Source organism: Crassostrea angulata, chromosome 8 (genome assembly GCF_025612915.1).
Source record: "Crassostrea angulata isolate pt1a10 chromosome 8, ASM2561291v2, whole genome shotgun sequence".
NCBI classification, from domain to species: Eukaryota; Metazoa; Mollusca; class Bivalvia; order Ostreida; family Ostreidae; genus Magallana; species Magallana angulata.
This window is the reverse complement of record NC_069118.1, coordinates 22,399,083-22,424,135: the sequence shown is the minus strand read 5'-3', so window position 1 is coordinate 22,424,135 and position 25,053 is coordinate 22,399,083. Positions and strand designations below refer to the sequence as shown.

At 34.3% G+C, this 25,053-nt stretch overlaps 2 protein-coding genes across 2 annotated transcripts; one reads left to right on the top strand and one right to left on the bottom strand.

The window, feature by feature from the left end:
• Nucleotides 1–8: 8 nt before the first annotated feature.
• On the top strand, nucleotides 9–6,593 carry LOC128159978 (IQ and ubiquitin-like domain-containing protein). The gene is made up of 15 exons (XM_052823215.1): nucleotides 9–96; nucleotides 577–818; nucleotides 966–1,133; nucleotides 1,287–1,432; nucleotides 1,537–1,669; nucleotides 1,849–1,983; nucleotides 2,178–2,345; nucleotides 2,633–2,964; nucleotides 3,091–3,301; nucleotides 3,448–3,623; nucleotides 3,860–4,030; nucleotides 4,374–4,550; nucleotides 4,716–4,964; nucleotides 5,325–5,510; nucleotides 6,161–6,593. The coding sequence occupies exons 2-15, from the start codon at nucleotides 596–598 to the stop codon at nucleotides 6,335–6,337; spliced, it is 2,652 nt and encodes an 883-aa protein (XP_052679175.1). The 5' UTR covers nucleotides 9–96; nucleotides 577–595; the 3' UTR covers nucleotides 6,338–6,593.
• LOC128159977 (structural maintenance of chromosomes protein 1A-like) lies at nucleotides 6,416–24,197 on the bottom strand. Its single transcript, XM_052823214.1, has 27 exons — nucleotides 23,958–24,197; nucleotides 23,760–23,836; nucleotides 23,214–23,360; nucleotides 22,800–22,948; nucleotides 22,193–22,361; nucleotides 21,632–21,844; nucleotides 21,330–21,415; nucleotides 21,119–21,167; nucleotides 20,628–20,744; nucleotides 20,238–20,452; nucleotides 19,774–19,987; nucleotides 19,319–19,530; nucleotides 18,807–18,969; nucleotides 18,466–18,524; nucleotides 18,181–18,376; nucleotides 17,802–17,870; nucleotides 17,459–17,592; nucleotides 17,168–17,289; nucleotides 16,936–17,021; nucleotides 16,491–16,709; nucleotides 15,705–15,905; nucleotides 13,431–13,543; nucleotides 12,699–12,867; nucleotides 11,092–11,270; nucleotides 8,178–8,247; nucleotides 7,812–7,922; nucleotides 6,416–7,213 (listed from the first exon to the last, which is right to left on the bottom strand). Exons 1-27 carry the CDS (start codon nucleotides 24,067–24,069, stop codon nucleotides 7,115–7,117), a joined length of 3,750 nt encoding a protein of 1,249 aa, XP_052679174.1. The 5' UTR covers nucleotides 24,070–24,197; the 3' UTR covers nucleotides 6,416–7,114.
• Nucleotides 24,198–25,053: the final 856 nt, after the last annotated feature.

Sequence of the window (25,053 nt, the reverse complement as noted above, 5' to 3'; positions counted from 1 at the left end):
GTTGTTTCGCTAGTCGGAACCCCTATCGGTAACCAAGACGTCATGAAAACAACCTCAATGGCGGATCAGTAATCTCTATACATTACGCACAGTACGGTAAGTTAAAAACAACATTTTCGACAAGAAAACGGCATATTTTTGTTATGAACCATATGAAATGTAATCATATGCATCAGATGAAATCAACGAGAACAAACTAAATTTTTCAAGCGATTTCAATTGATAATTTCCGTGCATTTCTTTGACATTAAGGATTCTGCAGGTGCCACGGTACTGAAGTCGTTCTTAAATATTTGTGAATTGTGAATTACAATGTTAATTTTGTGTTTTATTCGCTATGCCTATTAAAAGCGTCCTTTATGAAAGATAAATATCTACAACGATAAAGGGAATATACTTGTAGCCCTCTTGGGAGCTCCTACAAATCTTTAAGTTAACATTTTAGTGCACTGACTGATATGCACATATAACAACATTCGTGTCAAATAAAAAAATTTCCACGCCCAATTTGACAAAAACTTTGCAGATATTGATAAATATATTGTAAAGTTTGTTAAGTACTCATATTTTTTTCAGGCTGCTAAATCAAAACATCATGGCAGATCAAGAACAGAAAACAGAGACAGTTGAGGAGAAACCCGCAGAGGAACAAACTCCCGCCCCCACCACTGAGAGCTCGGAGGAAACTAAGGCGGCAGCACCAGAAACTCAGCCACCAGCAGAAATTGCTGCCCCACCCGCTGCTATGCCAGAGGCCTCGGAGAAAGTGGAACCAGTGTCTGTAACTGGTCAGGAAACAATAGCTGCACCTCCTGCAGGTAGGGGTGGTTTTATTCATAATTTGAAGAAAAAAACTTACATTCAATTATTTTATGTTAATAACATTCTCATGGCAATCTTTGGTAAAATAACCCTACTTTTTTAAAAAGGCTTATTATCATATTGAAGTGATTCTTGTTAAATAGATGAACCAAAAGAGTCAACAGAAAACAAGGAAGAATCCAAAGAGGAAGCAAAAGAGGAGACAAAAGTAAAAGAGGAGACAAAAGAGGAAGTAAAAGAGGAGACAAAAGAAGAAGTAAAAGAGGAGACCAAAGAGGAAGTTCCTCAAGAGAAACCAGAAGAGACAGCAGGTGAATAGAAAATAAAAGTTTAATATTTACAAAATGAATTTAAAGTTTATATTAAATGAAAAAATTAATATGAACAATACTGCTCTCATTATAATCATTCCAACACTCAATGCATCATTTTAAAGAAAAACATTTCAAAATTTGATTCAATAGAAACTAAAGAGGAGCCCAAAGATGCTGTGCCTGAGGAAGCTAAGCCTGAAGAAGCTAAACCTGAGGAGAAGCCTGCAGAGGAAACCCCTGCAAAGGAACCCGAGGAAACAGAAGAAAAGGAGCAGGCCAGGGAAGATACCATACAGGTAACACAAAAAATCTATAAAAAAAATACTACCTAACATCTAAATAGTCCTCACTTTTCTTCATTGTGTCTTTCAATGAAGAGTAATTAATGTCCTCTCCGCAGCCTGCTCCTGCCCCCACCCCCCAACCCACACAGACCACAGGGATGGGCACGGTGGAGACCGGGGAAATACACGAGACTGACCCTCATGCTACCACTCCTAGGACAACAGCCAATCTTGAGGCTACTGCCACAGGTTAGTACAATATAACTGTAATCATTCACAACACTTCTAAAGCTGTATTGATTTCATACAGTACAGTTGTCATAGTCTCATATTCTAGTAGCTAATTTCCTCCAAAATATCATCATTTTTTAAAACGATTTAATTATGATAATGATTATTTACTATCCCTGATATGATTTGTGTTTCAGTGAAGATTGTGTTGATGCCCAGTGGTCAAGTCGTGACCTTGGCATGTACCCTGGGTCAGACTCTACAACAGCTCAAGGACCACTTCTCACAGGAACTCAAGATGCCTGGCAACCTCATCCTCATGATGTTTGATGGTAAAATATTCTTTCAAACTAAGAATTCATTGCTACAAGATTATAAAATAATTGTAAAAGTTAATCATCATATTTAAACCAAAGTAAAGTTTTCATTAACAACAGTTTCATAAATTATTCATAGAATTACTCTAAATATCAAAATACTGATTTTTCAATCTGACTTAAATTTGACCCAAAATATTTAACTACAGGTAAATCAGTGGATGAAAACACAACCCTGGCAGATTTAGGGGTAGGGCCGAATGGAACCATCCAGCTAGAGATGCAGTCAGCTGATCCAGTGAACACCCCCATCAAGACGTACCGGCCGCGACAGGAGTACCACATGCCTGACGTCATCACAGTCCGCGTACAGACAGGTAAGAATTACTGATTTAGGTATGTCAGGTGTGAACGCGATGAAATTTCACCCACTAAGATGCAATAGTATATATCAAGTCAAACTACATAAAGTCATCAAAATCCATGACTATACCCCCAGTTTTATATCTTTGCTAGGTATCAGTAACATTGAACTGCATGATTTTTGCTTATGTTTATATTTGATGAGATGATATCAACTCTTATTTTGATTGAAAAATACAGCAAATGAAAAATTCTTAAGAGAGATATAATGGACGTTAATTAGCATTTTACTTTAAAACAGATGAAAACCAGTCTAAAGATGTGGTAGTGGAAATTGAGAGAGCCACCAGAAAGAAACCATATTTAGGTGGTTACCGCCACAAGAAGACTGGGGTCCTGTATCACCATGCTACAGCCCAGACTGTCAAAAAACAGCCCCCACCCTCCCAAATCCCTAAGAACTGTCGAGACACACAGACCGTTCAACAGAAGCACCGTGTTCAACAGACCACAAATGACACTTCCACTCAGATGACAGGGATAAATGTATTTGTGTCCAACATGGAGGACAAACTCATTGTGCCTGGGAAATATACTACTGCAGATGAGCATCATTCAATGATTCTTAGAAAGGTCAGTTAATCAAAATAAACAAAAATGATTTAAAAGATTGTCCACTTGGGTTATATATTTTCATAATTCATGAAAACTATTTATCACTTTTCTACATTTGGTTATAAAGTATGATATTCTCTTAAGGTCATCATAATTCAAAAATATCATCGGAGGTGGTTAGCAAAACGATATGTGGAGAAATTAAAAGAAGACAAAATTCAACGCCTTGAATGGGAAAGACAAGAGGAACTCAAGAAGAAGAAAGAGAAGGAGGAGAGGATCAAGAAAGAGTTTGAGAGGAGGATGAACCCCAAAACAAAGGAGGACTTCGATTTGTTATATCATGCACTAGAAAGTAAGTCACTCTCTTAAATAAGTTAATTTTTTGCAAATTTTCTTTAAAAGGATTGTTGATCTTTTGCATCAGATCAATAATGTATAGTATTGAGTAAAACCATCTACACATATATGTATTTTCTAATTTTCCAATCTTTCTTTCAGAATGGAGACAGGAAGAGTTGGAGAGGATAAATGGAACCTCCGATGGAGCAGAGCGTAAGGCCGCTCTGTGCATGTTGTTGGATCAGGAGACCCAGCTCATCTCTGCTATTGGTCGACACAAACTGGAGGCTGATACCGAGAACAAAGATAAACGCATTCAGGCCTTCCTTAACAAGGTAAGATTCTTCACACAGAAAATCCCCCCAACAAAGTTTCATTCATCTAATAAATGTACTACATGTATAAATATGAGAAATATTTGCAGTTGAAAGTGGTAAAAAAATACAAGTTATTTCCCCTGGAATGTGTATTTTTTTTAATTCTCTGTTGGAAATCCTTTTGTCTTGAATATATTAACGACAAGTGTTCATTGTGCAAACTTAATTATTTAATTTCTTGATATCTTTTGCAGGCTGCTGCCCCAAAGAAGTGGAAGGGGCATGATGGGAAGACGACCGAGATGGACACCCCGTACACGATCCGAGCCAAGGAGTTGCGGGACATCTACAACAGTATCAACATGAAGTACCTGACTCAGGATGAGAGGCTCGATGTCCTGTTGACACTCAAACACACAGTGAAGGTATGAGACTGTATGAATGTCCCTCATTTCAACACAAAATATTTTTCATCAAGTATTCAGTCTTTTTGCACAAAAATACTTTAATTATACTTGCCTTTTATCATCAATCTTGGGAGAAAAAAAATTATAATTTTAAAGAACTGTTGAACTCACATTTACAATTTTATTAGAGAAGTGGACAGGCATAGCCTTCATCAGTGGATCAAGGCATTGCTTATCCACTTTTCTAAAAAGATAAGAGTTTATATAAAAATGGACTATTTGAGTCATTCACTTATTTACCTTGGAAAATCTTACACATAATAAAGACTAATTGTGCTTCATTCTCCTTTTTTAATTTCAGGAACATGACTGTAAACTCACTCAGGAAATCATTGAGTTGATTGACAGAGAGGCAGATCTTTTGATGAGAGGGGTCAGAGAGGGAAATCTAGACGGCCTTAGGAAAAGAATATCCACCCTGTTCTTGCAGTACATCAAGACACCTACATTTAACCCAGAAGCTGCCAAACTGCTCAAGGTACATACAAAGTCCCCTGACAAAACTTTCACTGTTCAATTTGGCTTTCCAAAGTCTAAATATTATTCAATGATAATAAAACTGCTCATTTTTTTTATCATCCCACCAAAGATTAATCATAAGAAGAGAATTATCTTACATTTAGTTTGCGCTTTTCCCCCTCAGGTGCCTCAAGATCCCTCAGCCCTCCGCAAGAACATCTACTTCTGCCCCAGCTGCAACCAGTACCTGCCTTCTACCGAGTTTGCTCTGTCCTCCAACTCCCGAACCGTCGGCAAGTGCCACAAATGTACGAAGATCGACAACGATGCTAGAACCAGGCAGGACTACAGCACGTACACCTACATGCTCAAGATGCTGCGACGATCCGAGGAGAGACACGGGGATGGATCCAGGATTGCATTCCTCCTACAGGTTAGACTTAGAAATATTTGTATACATTTTGATGATTACAAGGTTTCCTTTTTTGGCATGAAAAATTTTGTTAATCTAGTTTGTACATCATTAGTTTTGAAGATATTTTTCTTGAAAATATACAACTTGGATCACATTTTGTTAAAATCAAATAGAATGTTTAATAAACTAGTATTTTCATATACTTTAAACAAATAGTGAAATATACTAGTAAATGATTGTTATAATTCCAAACTGGTCAACTTCCCCAAATTTGACAACCAAGTAATAATTTCTCCCTGGAAATCTGCATAAGAGCAGGATGTGCAATGCAATAGTTTTCATTTGCATGTACCCAAGAGTTCTCTATCTCGTCTACAGGAACAGGATCTGCGGTACCTGGTTGAGAAGATCTGGAGCCGCCAGAGCATTCTGAGTGCGTGGGAGGACATCTTCGACCTGGTTCTGTCTCGCTGGGACAAGCACCAGGAATGGTCTCCTTGGAACTGTATCCTGCTGACCAAGGACGAGGCTGCTGCCCACGACAGACTTGTCGACTTGGAGGAGGTATGTGGGGCTAGTTCATTGTCAGGATGGGTCATGCATTACAATATTAATAAATGGGTTTCATACCATCTATAGAAATATATCTGGTCGTTAAATTCCATATACTACCAGGAGGAAGTCAGTTTGGCTATAGAGGATGGGTCTTGTGTTACAATATTACTCTTTAGATTTGATACTCTCTAAGTGAATTTGTCAAGGTTGTTTAGATCCTTTGATTTTCTTCGAAATTTTTTCTGATTTCACTACTTTGGACTTCAACCCCTAGACAATTTTCCCTAAACAGTTTCAAACCTATGAAATGAGTGATTTGTTTATTTTCTAGGACCAAAACTGTGTATTAATATACATATATTTAAGAAAGAAATACATTGATAAAAGGATTCAAACCATGTTGCCATCTGAATTTGCCACTTGCTTTTTAAAGAACATTTATTCACACAGTTACATAGCACTATTCTAGTTGGTCAAAACTTTTCAAGTCAAACTTTCTTTTTAATCAAATGAATACAGATACTGTCATGCCATGCATAATATTTGAAAAATGAATTTGATTCTTACTTCTTTTTTAAATGATTTTAAAAGGAAGATCATGCTTTTTTATGAACTGATACAGAAAAAATTCATCATGCATCATTATTTCTTGATTTCAGGGTTACGGTCAAGTCTTCATCCAGAAGGTTCAACAGAAACACGTGCTAGCTAGGAACTATTTCTCTCGACTGCCAGGAATGGCCGAACATTTGCGAGTCATGGCTAACGATCGTTACACACAACCCAATGGGCCAGCCATTAACGGTCAACAGGTTCCTGTGCAGTCAAAAGCTTAAAAGCCGTTAATTTATTTAGAACTAACTCTGATTATTCAATCAATGGAGAAATTTTCTCAAATTTTGAAAAATTCTGAATACTTTGAGAAGTTTATTTGTTGGAAACAAAAGTTCTGTGATATTTTTGAATTACAAATGAGTTGTGTACACTGTATTTAAATATCATGTATAGATTTTATCTTAATTGAAAAAATTAATTGATGTTATGTACATAAACACATTTATGTAAATATAAATTATACAACAAAATGCATGATTTTTAGCTTTCTGTTTTCACTTTTGAAAGTTTGTCATTTACCAGGTATCAAGTAATTTATACTTGCACAGTACAAAGTTTAGAGATTGAAAAAACACCACCTTTATATAAATGTATGTTGTAAAGAAACAAATTAACAATTTTCACAGACATACAGTGTATTCTTTATCTGTTTAGTACATCATTTACTATATTATTACAACGACCAAGTCTAAAATGCAAAATACATACATGTAGGTCAAAAAAAACTAAATTTCAGATCAAAACACATACATGTACACAAAAATGTAACTGAATGATTTTTAAAATTTGTAATCTACTATGTACAATAGAAGAAATCCATTAAAATGAAATTACACAGTTACAAATTTCATGAAAACATTTTTTTTACACAAAAAATGACAACAGATTTAAGTTTAACATGACGGGGCAACCTATGATGAAACACGATGTCATAATGTTTAAGTGAGTTATCTTATAACAACAATGGCAGTATTACGTAGGTCTGGGGCACCTTGAGGTCACCGAGGGATTCCCTGGAAGCCATCATCCTCCTGATGGGAGTCTGGGTACTGTTTGAGGTCAAGGGTCAGCACATTACTGATGACACAGTCCCCTTGCTGTAAAGATATCAAAATAGTTGTGTTACATGTCTTTCATGTCTTAAATAACAAGATATCTATGAGCCAATGCTCACTAGTGATACCCCTACTCTGATGGCTAGTGTGAATATACAAAATATGCAAGGTTGACATCCATTTTGTTCAAAAATGAATCCCAAATTATGGCATGCTTTAACAAAGACGGTGTTAAAATTTCAACCATCTGTGATTAATACAATAGTTGTTGAGAAATCTTTGATAAAAATTTGCTAAAATATTTAGGCTAAAAATAAAGTCGTCATTAACAGGAAGATAACGTCCGATTGATACAAAAATAAATTCACCACATGGCATTCATAAACAAAGAATGTGCTAAATTGCAAGCATCTACCATTAATAATTGTTGAGAAAAATGTGATAGAAATCTGTAATGGACAGACAGACACACAAAGGTAAAACAGTATACCCCCTTCTCCTTTCGAGTGGGGGTATAAAATGGTTATTTTGGAAAAGTAGTAGACTGCTTGATTACATATTTACATCCACGTATAATCATTGATTAACATATTATAAAGTTCATATAATGATTATGCAATAATATTAAACATTAAGTTACCTCAGGATAAATTCCAATCAAAGCATCTGATTTGTTGTAGAACTCTTCTTTCAGGGAGATAACAATGCACTGAAATGAGGCCCTGGACTGCTCACAGATGTAGGAGGCCACCTGAAACATAAAATATGTCATTCACAAGTCATCAATCAATCTACATATACCTATAACATAGACATATAGAAATAGATGGTACCTTTTGCAATATCATTCTTTCACATCTATAATATTTAGAATATAGATCTAACAACTAATTTTAATCAGATTGATATTCTCGATGTCTTTTTAAAATGATATTCAGTGAACATTGAAAAATTAACCTACATGTGTACAATCAAACATTTGCCAAACTAATAAGAACTATCATACCTTGCCAATATTTGTGTTATCAAGGGCAGCATCGATCTCATCTAGCACAAAGAATGGTGCTGGTTGGTAACTGAAAAACAAAAAGAAAATCTATAAATATTACACTTTCCTTTTTTATGACTTTAGATTTTATTAACTCTGAAACTGAATATATTTAATTAAAGACATACATTAAAAATTTTTTTAAATCTTTATATGCATGCTTTCAAAATTGACAATTACAACAAGATAAGTAGCTGCAATAATGTAACCCTCTCCAATTTTTCCGGGAGGGCTACATTATTGCCGCTACAAGTATCACCAAAAATATTAACATTAACTGACTGTGAATATATTTAGAAGGCTTATATGAAAATGTATATGTGGGTCATTCTCAAAAAAGGTGGATTTTTTCAAGTACCACTTGTTTAAAAACAAAGTACTTACAACCAGATTGAATTTATCATATTTTTTATTGGGCATATCACGTTGTTTGTTTGCTAAAATATGCAAATAGTACATCAAATGAAAATCTATAAAAATATGATATAATTTACAACCACATAAAAAGAAAACAGTCTTTGGTGTAACGCATAAGAAATATTCATAAATTTCATTAAATCTTATTGTTCATGCATTTAATTTGGTTTTAAAGTTAAATTTTCTGAAGTTTTTCTTGAACTTAATCCTAAAACAAGAATTCAATCGTGTGTTTTCCTTAAATTTTCATATTTGGTTTGTGAATGAGAAATATGCATCTATCTCATGACATTGTATTGCACACTGAAAACTTCTTTTCCATTTAATGTCTGATTTTTTTTAATAGACACTTGTAAGTGACATGAAAATTTTAAATAATCTTATGTGAAAAAAACTCAATATTTTTTGTAAATCTTTGAAAATGAAAACAAAATAAGGGATGTTACACTAAGGACAATCATTGTTAGTCCAAATGTTATACCAAGGACAATCTTTATTTAAACACGAAAATATCAGATTTCAAAATAGAGACAACTGAATGTTTTTCAGAGCTATAACTTATGAATGCATATATTTAACAGTAATTATTATCAATGTGCATAATAGTGCCCCTAAAGTCAAATTATTTACACAATTTAGTTCCAATATGTTTCACCAAGGACACTTACGCTACACCATGGACTTTGCCTGTTATAAGAATTTAAGTTTTAATATTTTAATTTGTTTTAACAGCTTAAATGTATTTTAAATGAATTCAAAATTACCAAATGCACATTTCAGCAGATATATCATACATGTAACTGTTATTCTCTACAAGTTCAGGCTTAAAATTTAAGTTCGTTATACAAAAGACACAACATGTTACACCATGGACACCATTCTATCTAGTTGATGAATAATTTTAGTATTTTATTATGCTCCTGTTTGAAAACATTGCATACTCTGTCATAAAATGTATTTGTACAATACTAGTTTTATTAATTTTTCTATCAGAAATACATGCATGGGAATTGAAATACTCTTTTGTGTAACATTAAAAGTCCTTGGTAACACATTTTGTTTAAAGTCAGATAATATTTTTTAGGGAAAATTTGGCTTAAACTATAAGACCGATATCAAATTCAATATTAATTATACTTGAATTGATAAATTCGATTTGATTTGACAATACTTAAATTTTTAAAAATGAATATTTTGGGTCATATGTCCTTGGTGTTAATTGTAAGTGTCTTTGGAGTAACAAAATATTGCATGATTGAGAAATAATCTAGTTCTACAGCAAACAGATGTATCGACATTATATATCAGCACAAACTAACAAATGCGATTCATTGTGATATATTTTATTTAATAATTTCATCATGTCTTTCTCCAAAAAATAAATAATGTAAATTATAGTCTCTGGGATAACAATGATGGTCTATAGTGTAACTTTTTGTTTTTGTTACACCAAGGACATATTTATGAATTAACTTGTCTCTGCTAAATAATTACTGCTCCCTCAGAGTAAAACAGCATGTTATCTGCTTCAACAACACATAGCAATAGTTTGTCTGTTTTCCAGAGTGTCTAAATATTTCTTTTTCCTAGTATTTCCTGTTAGCCCAAAGACAATATAAAAAGTTACACATTCATTTCTACTTACTTATCAGGAAAAAATAGAGTAAAGTTCATTATCAGCTATTTCGTCTTCTATCATTGTTTATAGCTATACGATGGGAATTTCAAATTACTAAGAATGACAACTCTTACACACCAATATTTTGTTTCGTTTTGTTTCGTTACACCATGGACATAAAAAAGGTAACAGACAAACTTTATCTCGCTGAAAAATATTGTTCATATATTTTCTTCGTCTTTTTGTTCAAGAGAGGAATTTTTCATATCGTTCATCCCTTGACCCTTTTATTTTAATAAGAAAGGGTCATACTACCTTTACAAAACCTATTTAAAGTCGCAAACTCTGAGTTGTAACAGTCAAATAATGTATAAAAATCAACTTATAAACTTTCTAAATTTTTAAGATTTTGTTAGAAATAACTTTATATATACCAATATGTATGCTAATATATATCCAAAGGTAGCACAAAAGTGAAACTTGGCAAAAATCAAGGATTATACTTTCTAGTGCCCTGTAACAACCCAATACCACCTTTTTTGAGAATGACTCATGTAAGTATGGGTCCTTGAAAAACATACATATTGTGTATGGAAAATGTATATTAATAATATGCACTTTTTGAAAGCAACAAAACATGACAATTGTGACGCCAGTTATGAGCCTCTTGCATTGTATTGTATGCAAATCATTAGCAATACAATGGATATTCCAATACATGTGCATGTATGTTGAAATCCATGAATTTTTGTCTATACAACTTTGCTTTCAAATTTAAGAAATGCTTCACAAACAATGAAAATATCCTTTGTTAACTTTAAGTCCTAAACTACCCACCTGTGAATGGCAAACAATAGAGCTAGGGCAGCCACTGTCTTCTCTCCACCTGATAAGTTGTCCATAGGTCGGAACCGCTTACCAGGTGCCACACAGTTATAGTTGACGCCATCTAAATAGGGTTCCTCAGGGTTTTCTGGTCCTAAGAATGCCTGGGCACTCTGATTTCTAGCAAGTGCCTGAAATTGAATTCAATGTTCAGATACTTGAGAGTTCAACTTAAGTTGGCAATCTTCCAACTTGGAGAAACATTATTGACATTTGTAATACTTCAGAAGTATGAGATTTTTTTTTTTTTTAATGTATAAAATAATATGAGATTTGTTTTTTTTTCTTTTTATAAAACTAGAAAACTGACCAGTCAGGAAGGGCCCCGGTATGACAATAAATATAGAGAAGTGAAAAAAACTTTGAATTCCATCCTCTTTATATTAACAATGATGAAAAATAAATGCCCGGCATAAGATGTAATGAACTGCAATATATATAAGGTGGTAAAAAAAAATGAAAATTATAAGTAACAACTGTATTTTTAAAATTTCAAGATAATTCCTGAAATTCCAAAAACTCTAAATAGTAACCTTGTATCTGCATAAAACAGGGATAACCTCATGTCTTATAAAAAAACTAAATTAAATATGTATTTAAAAAAGACTTAAACAGGTACCGGTACATGTTTTATAAAATGCAAGCCTTCAGTGAATGCAAATACATTGTATCACCCAGGGTTGACCTCAACTTCAAAACAAACATCAGTTGCAGACAAAGGTGTTCATTTATCTTCATATGACAGATAGAGATAAGCCTCTAAATTTTCTGCAGCAGGCAAGATAATTAATCCCAGGGGATTAATTGTTCTGATCTTTCATCCTTTTCTTCTAAATTTACAATAACATTTTTTTTTTCAGAAATGACAATTATCTGATTACCTGTTAAAATTAACAGCATAAAGGCAGTAAAAAATAAAATAAATACCCGGTAATTAAAAAATAAAATAGTGAAAAGGGATATCTTAATATATATCTTGATTTTAGAATTCAATAAAATTATCATAAATCATTGTGTACAGTATTTGAACCAAAATAAAGTATGAATATTATGTTTTAAATCCATATTTCAAAGAATGTACACAATACTAGACATCATTCAAAATTGAAAAACAAAGTTCATTTGCAGACACAGGCAGTGCATTAATTAATCTCAATGTGACAGATAAAGATAAAGCTTAGGATTTTCTTCCTGTGGAAGGTTAATTAATCCCAAAGGACAAATATTGCACAGCCTTCCAAGTATACAGGGATGGTAACATTCTCAGCAGTTATCTCTCTTTGCCCATTCATTCTTATGCATAGTTAAGAAATCTACCCCACCACCCCGGCTCCAAACCAGAAGACATAGAGAACCAAACTTAGCATCAAAATATGTATTTCTGCCTACTGAACTACCATACCAAATTTGAACTTGATTGGGCAACCATAAAAAAAGTTATTAGACAAAAACAGAAAATTTGTGGACAGAAGAGTAACAGACGGACGGACAGAAGGACGGACGGACAGAGTGATTACTATAGGGCACCCGCAAATCCTTGCGGGGCCCTAATAACAAACCTTGTAAATTTCATCAATCCGTGTCGAAACATGCTCAAAGCAATGCATGAATCTGTCGTATCTCTCTTTGCGAACTTTTTCGTAAACTTGTTTGGCTCTCTTGGCCCTTTTTCTGGCATTCTCAAATTCTTCTGATGTTTCCTGGAACCTCTCTCTGACACCATCCAACCTTGAAAAGAAAATTTAGTTCTTTCACACCCTTGAGAGAAAAATAATGTCTTAACATTCTATGAACATGAATGCTAAACATTTATTAATACAAGTTTTAATTTTCCATCTCTTTTCTGTACCACTGTATGTCCCTGTGTGTAATATAATAAATCTTTAAGGTGGAATAACACACCTGGAAAAGGTCATTCAAATTAACAGGACATTATTTGATAATGAAAGATATAATCATTTATGATAAACAAACTGTACATATGTCAAATAAGCGAAAAATTTGCAGTTTGGGGATAAAATATGAATATCTAGTTCAGTAAGTAACAACAAAATTCCCTGCGGGATTTGAACTCGCAATGTACGGATCACAAGACAGACAATTTATCCACTTGGCTATGAAGTAAGTTACATGTTGCACTCGATAAAATCCTTTTAATAAAACAAAATGTCATTTTGATCAGCGGTCAGCCATTTTGTGATGATGTGTTATTCCACCTTAAAACAAGATCAATGAAATTTCCATGGTATTTTCCCTCTATGCATTTCCATCTTCATTGTTTGAAAACTCACTTTTCCATTGCCTTCATGTTGGGTGCATTAATTCGATTAAGATTGGAATTCATGTCGCTGAGTGCTTTTGTCATGATCTCTGTCTGTTTTTTGACATCTTCTGGAGTATCCAGCTACAAAATCCATTAACATGTACATGTAAATCAAGAAAGAAGTATAACTTTAAAAAATAATTCAGAATTTTCAACTATGATATTTTAATATGAAGCATCAAATAGCACGTTTAACTGTATATCTACTGACACTTGTAATGTACTTAAAGTTTTGATTTTCCAAAGTACTTTGAAGCTTTGTAAAAACTAAGGCTAAATAAAATTGAAATTACGGTTCTCAGGCCCGCGCGCATCCGTTTTGAGGGTGCCGCATTGCAAATTTTATTGCATTTTCAATAAAATAAAAAGTTGATAATGCGGAGACCTATCCGGAAAAAAAAAGTTTCCGCTTTCGGTTTGCATTTAGTTCTACTTTCGTTTCTAATACGCAGCTTCCGGTGTAGTCTTAATCATTAAGTTGCTTATTTTTGTAAGTAAAAACTTTATGATCCAAACCTCCCGATGATATAGACGATACTAGTAAAAATGGGGTCGATGGAAATTTTGGACTTAAAACGAATCAAAATGTCTGCTGTTTCGATTTGTATCCGCCATGGAACCCTGTTAATTCTACCGTGGAATATAATTGAGAGTTTTTCCGATGGATGTTGTCTGTTAAACCTGTACGAGGGCGTGAAATCGATAAAATTCGATTGGAAAAGTTGGACGTCCCCAGAAAAATTACTTGGTGCCTTCGTTTCTTTGTCAGTTGGCAAACACAAGAACAGTTTGGACGCCGTGATTTTAACCATTATAAACTTGCGGGGTTTAACGGTATCTACTGTGTATTCAGGACTTACTTCTTAACTCAAGTTAACTGTGAAGAAATGTGGCCCCAGTAACTGTCGGATATGATTGGCCCCGAGATTGCACAATGATATCTCTAGCCAGTTACACAACTGTCCTGATCCAGTGCCAGGTATTTTAGAGTAAACATCATATATGTCATTTTACGTTTTGTAAAGTGGATTGATATTTTTCTTTATTTTTAAATGACTGTAATTTATTAAAGGAGAAAAAGGACACTACAAGGAGTTCAGTGAGGTTTTTGAACCAAAACTACAGAGGAACACTGTCCTTCTTTATCATCAAAATGAGCACAATCAACTGCAAGCAGACATGGAATTCAATTTACTCTATCTGCTCAGACTGCAAAACAGTGAAACATATGGGAACCTGCATAGATTGCCCGAAACCCAGAGTCTTATAAGTTATATAGTGCTACTAAACTTGGTGCCCAAGAAAGTACCTTGCTTACAAAAATCATTGGACTTTCTCAGTTTTCATGTTGATCTGAACTTCAGGAATTAGAACCTAATAATCCTGAGAAAGCACCCTCAATATGCGCCCCATTGTAGAAAGTTTATATGAGATCAAATTTAGCCTGTGCATCTCCAATTGAGACCCCCTACTACATGTACAGTTCTGGTGTATTTCCCCCAATATGCTATCACTGTTGGACACAAGACACAGATACAGAAGATGGACAGTACCCTATATGTCATGATTGTGTTGTTTCACAACGACAGCTTTGTAAAAACGGAAGGATGTTCAAAGCTCCAGAGCAAAGAAGCAGACAAAATGAAAACAAATAGTTCACTTATAAAAAAAATAAATGTTTTTTCATTTGATCTAAATATTAAATATCATTGTTGTACTTTGAAAGTTGGACTGTATTTTCAAACATACTTTGGGGTGTTTTTATCTGTTAAAATATTTAATAGCTATCCTTATTAAATAATAAAACAGCTGCTTGAATAAAGAAAATCTTGTTTTTTTTTTAAATTGTAGGTAGTTAATTTCTTTCCCAAATAAAAAAAAAGCCTCCCTCATCTGTTTTTTTAACAAGAAAAAAGAAAAAAAAAAGCCTCCCTCCCTCATCTAATTTTGGAAAATTTGGCCTGAGAACCAGAGAATTAATTTTATGTGGCCTAATTTTGGTAAAAAAAAAATTCTTGAAACCTAACAGAAGACTAAAATTAATAGAAAATATTCCTTAAACTTCTTCTTCTCTGTATTCCCTGACCACAAAAATAACAAATTTACTGTGTGCTAAATGAACATATTTTGGAAAATACTTGCAAACCAAAAACACAACTGAAACTCAAAGGAAAATTTTCTCTAATGTTTGCTATGGTTTTATCAATTGACCACATAGATCAGTATATATGAATTTCCCCACCTCTTTGACATCCTCGTCCAGGGAGCTGTAGTCGATCTGTATCTGGGCCTCCTTTGCGTAGATGGCCTTCTGTCCCTGGGAGCTCATGCTGTCGAGGGGCGTGTCGGCGGTAGACTGACTGTCCGGCTGACTGGATGGCTCATCCTCCCGACTAATGTCATCCATTGTACCCATCCTCATCGGCAGCCGGATGTCATCCATCTGTAAGGGAAGATATCTGACAAATGAGGACTTATACTAGATACAATGTAGTCCGATTTATAACTTTAATTCTTTCAATTTTGACCAAAAAATTCATTGTCTCAAAGAATTTTTTTGTTGACATAAACATTCATTTACATGTGATTACTTACAAAACAGACAAGTTCATAGCTATCAATATATAAATCTTTTCTTCAGCAACTCTACAGCTACATGTACTTCAAATATTATTAAAAGTATCCCATATCAAAGAATCTTTGCTTCATGTATCATAGTTGTTTCAGTACACTTAAGCAATTTGAATACAATACCACTCAGCAAAAACCCAGGACTACTCTAGAAGCACATATTTTTTTGGGGTCAAAATTTCGTTGTTTTTAAGCGAAATAAGATTTCGTTGTCATTTAATTTCGTCACATCGTAATCTCTCGTAAACATTAATACTAGGGTTAAAAATTCGTCATGGATTAAATTTCGTTGATTTATACTACCAATGAAAATAACGAAATTAAATCCTCAACGAATATTTCTGCTTCTACAGTATATTTCTAACATCTTCTTCAATAACCCCCTGCAGTGCCAGACCTTGCATGCTTTGAGCAGACTGTGTCGGTCGGCTCTCTTCTGCTCCAGCTTGGTCTCCACCATGGTGATCTGTTTCTGGGCGTTAGCCATCTCCTTCTGCTGGTTGTTCAGCCTCTTCTTGATCTCGCTGATCTCCGTCTCAAAGTCGTCCACCTGTGACTTCAGGGTTATCCTCTGCCGCTTGGCTTTCTCCTGTTGGTCCATGGCTTCCTCGATGATCTATCAGGGACGAGCAGGTCACATTGTTATAAATCAATTACTAAGGTCAGGAGAAAATCTCAGTTTAATTCATCCACCTCAGTGTCATCAATCAATCAGAAGCAAAATAGCTTGCCATTCTATTTTTTTCTGTTTATTGAATTATGAACTCTATCCAATACTAACAAAGCATTTAGCTAATCTTACAATATTGTATCTTTTCAGTAAAGGGGACAAATATCCTTACCTTCATATGCCTGGCTTCATCATTCTTCACTTTTTCCAACTCCTTTTCATCATTTTTGAAAGCAGCTTCCCACTTTCTTACATTAGCTGAAAATATATGAGTATTATTACTTAATAAATAAAACTTTTCTAGCACTGGATGTAACATTTAATCAATTGCATTCACCTGTTCTGTTTTTTTTTTCCTTTTCTTCATAAACTACATATATATAAAACTGACTAAAATCATGTACCTATTGTATCTCGAGATCTCTCAAACTCGATCTGGTTCTGTAGCCTGAACTTCTGGTTCTCAAACTCCAGTCTTTTCTTGGCCCTTTCCTGTTGTGACCGCAACTCTCTCTCCTCAAATTGCCTGTAACAGATAAGAGGTAAATCAGAATTTACTAGAAGTGGTGAACACTTTAATGAAAATCTCAAAAGGTTCATAAAACATACTTTACAATTGAAAGCACATGAGATTAATGTACAAATCCATCAATATTGACAACAAAAGATGTTGTGTAAATTTACATAGCCTTTACCTGATGTTGCTGACCCCAAGCATCAGACAGAAGTCACGGAAGACCTCATCTTCTACCCTGTTCATCTTCTCCTTCAGGATCTTCATCTGCTGACCTCGCTCCATCATCCTCTTCTCGATTTCCTGCATTCTGGGCTATAAAAGTAAAATCAAAACTTTACACATGCACACACTGGCTACAAATGTGATTTAGTTAACCTCAATCATCTGCATTTGTTGTTAACTAAGTTGATGCTAACTGGATCAACTGTCTGACCTTTCAAGATTTTACTTTGAACTTGAAAATATCTACAGAACAAAACAAATTTTTTTTTTTTTTTAACAAATTGTCAACAACTACTCACATCATACTGCTCCAACATCTGGTTGTACATACTCAGGTCCTTCTCATTCTGAGTCAGCTGCTTGTTCAACTACAAAACACAATGCTACTAAACAAACTTGATAAAACAAAACCCTAAAACATTTAAGACACACAATCGTAAGAGACTTGATATTAGTAACCACAAATGCAATCAAAAACATACACAGCTTTCAACTCAACCTACCATTACAAAAATCTACAAATTACAATTGAACTTCGATATAAATCACTCCAATATCTAGAAGTGATTTTAAAGACCAAACACTTTTTTTAATTTTGCAATTCAATCTCAACAACTCAAATCTTCAAATACCTCAAATTTTTATTCTAGTTCAGGATAACATGATTCAGTGACTTACTAGATTGTCTCGGTCAGTGATGGAGTACTTGAGTCGAGTCTCGTAGCCCTTGATCTGGGACCTCATGGTGCTGAGTTCTGACTCCTTCCTCCTCTGCTTCACCGACTCTTTCAGCTCCTCAGACAATTTCTCCTTCTTGTTCTTTAACTGTCCTAACTGCTTCTCATCCCAACGCCTGGCCTTGGCCCTCAAATCACTGAAAATAGATTAACAAATTTATTAATTTTTTCTCTGAGCTTGTGACATTTCAGTGTTGACGAGAGACAAGTGTCAAAAACACTGTACCTTGCACCACCAGAAATGACTCCCGACTTCTGGAAGAGAGTTCCATCCAGAGCCACAGACTACAACAAAACAAAGAGGTCAGGTTAATGGTTGAATAAAACTTTGTGGTTTGACACAGATGAACATGATCAGTGAAAGGTTTTATGAAACATGTTCAGTCAGTAAAATGTATTAATGTATTTCCACGATATGTTCGTGAGTAATTGAGATTTAGGTTAGAAAGTAAAATTAACCCAAAGGAAAGGAAACAAACAAAGAATCAAATGATGTCATTCATAAAAAATATCAGACACTTAATCACTTTATATGACAGCCTCCAAGTCATTCACAGATTTGCTGACCTTGTGTCTGTCATGTGTTCCAAAGGCCACATGCCTGGCATCCTCCACTGTGTCACACACCAAGGCATTCCCACAGGCAAACAGCAGGGCCTTCTTAATGGAGGGCGGGTCGTATCGGATCACGTCCACCACCAACTTCACATTCTTTGGCTCTCGAATCTCTCTGTAATAAAGAATAAATATTATGATCTAAATAAGCTGAAATCTTTTATTTTATATGCCCAGTTCATTTAAACCATTTACAAGTCCTTTTTTTCTCAAAAGAAAATCAAAACATGTATATCCAAAGTTATGTACCTACGTTTATTCATTTAATTGTATTTAATTTATTAAACATCCAGACACCATCTTCTTTGACAAAATATAAATTGTTAATATAACTTGGTTAAAACCCTTTTTTAGGGGGGGTAGGGGGAGGGGGTGGAAGTCGTGTTATAATTCACTTGAAAACTACATCTGCAAGTAAACCAGTATTTATTTAACAAAAAAATGAGAATATGGAGCCAACTTACCTCAATTTTTCATTAACAGGTTTTACATCCAGATAGTCTAGTGGTAAAAAGGTCTCTGGTTCAATTCTCTGATCCTTCATGTACTGAATGCAGTCTTTGGCTGCCTTTTCTGTATCACACACAATGGCGTCCATGTATTTACCCAGAACTTTGGTGATGGCTATCTGGTATTTCTTGTGGCTTGGTTCACAAAGGTCAATCAGTCGTCCATGCTGAAAGGCAAACATTCAAATTTTTATCAAATATACATGTATCACTATTGAAAAGTTCTCCTAGAATTTATTAAGAGAACAAACTTTGGTATTTGATTTAAATTTGGTTTGCATCATCATACTATGTCCATTCTTTCACTGAAGACTTCTTTTTTGTTTTATTAATGTAAACAGAAACTTCAAAAAAATCAAATTGTTAATCTTCTACAGCAGCCCCTCCCCCACCCCTGATAGGACACTGACCACTCCTGGGAAGAGGCGCCTGAGGTTCTCCAGTAACTCCTTCTTTTTGATGGCCCTTGACGACTCGTGCTTGTCCACCTTGGCTTCCCCAAGCTGTTCCATGATGGAGGCCAGCTCATCATTGATCTCGTTGACCCTGACGTTAGCCGTCTCAACCTGCTCAGACAACTCCATCTCAGACCTCTTCAGGTCTGCCACTGCTGTCTCACTGGTCCTGTCAATCAAAAACATCAAATAAATTTCAATCATTTTCCAGGAAATTTCATACCTTTAGAAGTTATCATTTATCAATGACATTTTTGCGGAATATTTATCATAGACCTCAAGTCTACATGAATCAAATTAAACATTTATGTGAAAAAGTATTTAATGAAGAAACAAGTAATCTTCCATTAATTTCTTTCATCACTAAGACATTTTAACAAAGAGCAAGTACTCTTCCGTGTACTTCTTCCACCACTGACCTGACATAATCATCCAGCTTCTCCACTCTCTTCCTGTTCTCCTCCATCTCGTTCTCCTTTTGTTTGATTTTAGCGATCAGCTCATTCTTTTTTCGGTTCTCATTGTCAAAGCGGTCCTGGTCTGACTTCTGCTCTCTAGTGATGGAGTCCATTTCCTGCATGTAGCGGGCGGCATTCTTACCTGCCTCCTCTTTCAAGCGATGATATTCTTGAAGCTAGAGTACACATGGAAAATTTACATGTACATGCATACTGATATTTGAATAATATAAAATGACACTTTTAATTACTTATCAGAATTTTACACCTTTTCCCTCTACATACAGGTCTCACCCCATGGGACTGCTCTATATGGATCTAAATATCTATTTATAGTAACACCCCACCCACCTGGTTCTCCTCTAGGTCCAGGTCCCGTCCCTGGGACTGAGACTCCTCCTCTATCTGGTTCTCAAACTCCTGCTGTTTCTTCTCTACCTCCTCCAGTTCTTTCTCCATTTCCTGGATCTGTTCATCAATGAAAACTTTCAATATCAGTAATCTTGGTAATTAATACAGAAATATTTTTTCAACCAAATTCTACTTATGAAAAATAACTTTCAAATTGCAAAGTCTGAACTATGAACTAAAGATATCGCTGCCAACCTGAATAACTTTTTCATCTTTAAGTTTTGTAAATTTGTATATTAATATAATATTCTAGTATTGATTTTTAAGGAAAGTAATTCTCTACCTGAAATGTAACATATTAGAATCACAAGCATTTTGAATCTCAATTTGTTAAATGGCCATAGTTATTTTAAAACATCCTTCATTTTGAAAATAAATACTGTACAGTTGTATACACATATTTCCCAAATATCAGGAAATTCCCCACTAACCTCTGTTTCATGATTTTCATGGCTCTTCTTGGCTTGCTTCAGAGACTTCCTGTTGGAAAAAAGACAAATTTAATTTTTTTTTTCTTGTCCATTTTCTAATTTTTGACAAGTGCATATATACAGAGTCATTTACAGTATGAAAACAAAATAGTCATGGGTAACAATTTCAGTTCATATTCTTTAGTAAACAAAAAGACTTCATTCAACATACTTAGCTGCATCCAATTTCTTAATCATGTGGGAGGTCTTTTCTTTCGCCTTGATGTATAATGGTCTCTTCTTATTCAGTTCTACTTCCTACAATCATTCAGTGCATGGCATATATACAAATCTTGAAAAAAGGCGCAGAAGTCTTTCACGAAAATATTTCACTTTGAACAAGCTTCTGAATAAAATTCAGTTTGATCGAAAAACTGCCATTGGCTTCATCAAATGCATCTAAAACATACCCTAAACCAAATGAGAAACTAGATGTACATCAAGTGATAATGACTGAATTTGTTTTATACTAACCGACTCTTTGATGGACTGCTCCACTTTGGTCAGTTCCCGGGCCACTTTCCCTTGTTCCTTCTTCTTCTCTTTGATTTCCTCCTCGATTCTCTCTCGCCTTCTGTTCTCCTTCTCCAACATATTGGTCTTCTTCTGCAGTTCGTCAGCCAGCTCGTCAATCTCTGCTTCATTATGGTACAGCTTAAACAGCTGTAACTCCAGCTGCTTCTCTGCCTAAAATACACAAAGAACCACAAGCATATCAAATTTACTTTCATAATTTTGTACTGGTTCAAAGAAACAATATACATAATATTTCTATTGTATACAATAGTGTCAATAATTTATATGGATTTATATCATAAATGAAATCAGCATTTGTGTCTCATTCATTCATTACGGTCAATAATTAGAAACAAAAACCAAAGTCAAGATGGCATCAAATTCAAACTTTGAGCTACATATCATCCAAATACTCTCAATTACTCCAAGTTAAAACTGAATAAATCATACATCCAAACAAATCAAAATAAACAACAAGGTATATAGATAATTCTGATTAACTAGTCCCCTGATCCTTACGATCTGTTCCTTCAGCTTCTGATATCGTTCAGCCTCGTCCTTCTCCATCTTGGCTTCTTTCCTCTCCGCGGCGATGCCTTTCTTTTTGTGGTAGTTAAACTGAGTGTCCTCCTCTGCCTTGTTCATCTCTGCTTTTGCTTTGTCATACTCTTCTTTCAGTTCTCCAGACCTGATATGTACAAAGACAAAATTATACTTCTTATTTTTTAAAAATACTATCTTGTTAGCTTTATAACAGTGTAAGGATATCAGAATGAGTGTGGTTTGATTTTTATCAAAATTTGACCTTATTAAATTAGAGAATCAACTTTCATATGAAAATTGGAAGAAAAGTCTGATTAAAGCTGTATTTGGATAGACAAAACTTTAAGTCGCTCAAATGTCAAATAATAAATTATCTCTCTTTAGTAAATCAATTCCTGTTCTTTGATGAAAGTCATTTGATTGTCTTTTCACAAACTTAATCTTTAGTCTTTATACCTTTTTTTAACCCCCTCTCTTGCACTTTGTTACAATTAGCTAAGCAAATTTGCATGTACATGTATATAGTCCATTTTTCCTTTTGTTTTCTCTAACTTTTCCCTTTTATGTACTATCAATTAAGTACCTGCTAATTTCTTCAAACATAACCATTCTTTCCTTGGCATTCTTCATGGCTATGCTTTCAACTGTGCCTTGAAATACCAGGAAGTTCTTAGACTTGACAAGGACCCCAATCTTCTCCAGTTCATTGGCGTAGTCTTGAGCAGACACAATCTGAAATTTTAAATCATAAGGTCAATCAGCATTTAGTCTTATATATATATATCGTACAGGCAGACATGAAAACATTTTAATCATACCCAAATACAAAGTATTTTGTAAGAACTATTGATTTATTAACAACTTTAAATAATTAGCTCTGAAGGCATAAAAGCATTGGTGTCTCTTCTACAAGATATGAAAGATTATTTCAAAAGAATTTCAATTTCATCAACATATTTTCATCCGAAAACAACATGGAACAAACTGTTTATCCTACCTTTCCATTAACTTTATGGTCAGAAGAGGAACCATGGATGACTCGTGTGAAGTGTGTCTCCTCACCGTTCACAGAGTTTACATACACAGCATTCACGGAAGCTTTGTTGGCAGCAGGTTTCCCAACAGGAGCCCCATGAATCAAATCCTACAAGAACCCATCAAAGATGTGCTATTTAATCACTTGAATGATTAAATATACGCAGTTCAGGATAAAGAAGTCCAAAATTCATCTCTTTTAACATTTGACACACTATTTCATGTAACTGTTTAAACATTCCATCAATAAAATTTATCAAGAACTTATAAAAAATTTAAGAATTCTTTGCTATTTTTTGTAACTGAAGAGCCTTGTCAATCTGTTCAGGAGATATCATTAAACTTCTCTGAATACTCTGGAGGCTTGCATTTCATGATGATGTTAATTGCATATATTTATGATTTGTGCCATACATGAAATGCATTTTTGCAGCATATTCCTCTTCAAATGATAGAATAGTAAGGAAGAGTATCAGGAACATCTATACTTAAAGTTTTAAATACTAACACTCATTCTTTTGACTCTCAAGTTGGATGTTTTTTCACCCAGAACAAAACTGATGGCATCCATCAAGTTAGATTTTCCTGGAAAAAAATAACCCACCAAAAATGCATATAAAAATATAAGGTGACAGGAAAATCGAAATGATACTCGCATAATCAATTTTTACATTAAAGTATAATTAGTATATGCTTTTCATCATACCAGATCCATTTGGCCCAATGATGGCAGTGAAGCGATCAAAGGGTCCGATTCTTTGTTGCCCAACATAGGACTTAAAGTTGTCCACTTCGATATACCTTAGATATCCAGGCATAGTTTAACTATTAGTAAACACTATCCAGTGAAAATAAATATGTATGCATTTACAATTACATTGAAATCGATCATTTGTTTTCCTTTTTCAATGTAATCATTTTAGCGCGCATAGATGGCGTCCTAATGTTTTCCTTGTGAATGTCGATCCCGATTGGAAAAAAATTGACATGATTTATTTTGGTCAAAACATAGAATATTCATCATTGTAACATTTCAAGCCCTCTGACGTGCAGCTTCCGACAGAATGATTAATTAGTTAATTATTCTTGTCACTATTTTAGAAATTTACTTCAGGGATTTTTTTTTTCATTTTATTTGTGATTTATTAATTAAGAAAAAAGAAATACTTTCACCCTCTACTGACACGTCAACTTCCGAAATCGTGTATACAGCTCTCTCTCTCTCTCTCTCTCTCTCTCTCTCTCTCTCTCTCTCTCTCTCTCTCTCTCTCTCTAAATGTAATAAATCAATAATTGATGTATAATTCTGCAACTTGGTTAAAATTCTGGCGGCAAACCTCAATAAAGCTAAAACTTTATGACATCACAAAATCAGCATACAGAATTAAAATAATTCGTTCAATTCAAATAGTTACACTTAAAAAACCTCACCTCACTAAATTAACCTTTGCTCTGATAATGAAAGGTGGGATGTCTGCTCTCTCTTATCAAAATAGTAATATTTTTTTAATGTATACATCTATAATAACACATTTTTTTTTTTAAATCTTAGCTTACTCTAATTACAATTAAAAAAATAAAAACCCTTGCCCGTTTACAAAAATTAGGCTTTGCACAGTTTTTTGGTTGTTAAAATTCAAAATTATTTCATCGGCACATTTTCTATTTTTTTCCCGGGCAATAGAAACAAAATTAAATTTCTTACGGAGATTTAATCATTTCTGATATAATCGGAAAATCTTACATTTTTTTTTATATGTCAAACGTTACAAGGACTACTTCGGACAATATTTCAACGTTTT

Coding starts and splice junctions, on each gene's coding strand:
- LOC128159978 (XM_052823215.1), top strand. CDS start 596: ATGGCAGATCAAGAACAGAAAACAGAGACAGTTGAGGAGAAACCCGCA. Junction 2,965..3,090: donor ATTCAATGATTCTTAGAAAG/GTCAGTTAATCA, acceptor TATTCTCTTAAG/GTCATCATAATTCAAAAATA. Junction 4,965..5,324: donor GGATTGCATTCCTCCTACAG/GTTAGACTTAGA, acceptor TCTCGTCTACAG/GAACAGGATCTGCGGTACCT.
- LOC128159977 (XM_052823214.1), bottom strand. CDS start 24,069: ATGCCTGGATATCTAAGGTATATCGAAGTGGACAACTTTAAGTCCTAT. Junction 21,416..21,631: donor AGCAGTCCATCAAAGAGTCG/GTTAGTATAAAA, acceptor GAATGATTGTAG/GAAGTAGAACTGAATAAGAA. Junction 20,745..21,118: donor ATGAAAATCATGAAACAGAG/GTTAGTGGGGAA, acceptor ATTGATGAACAG/ATCCAGGAAATGGAGAAAGA.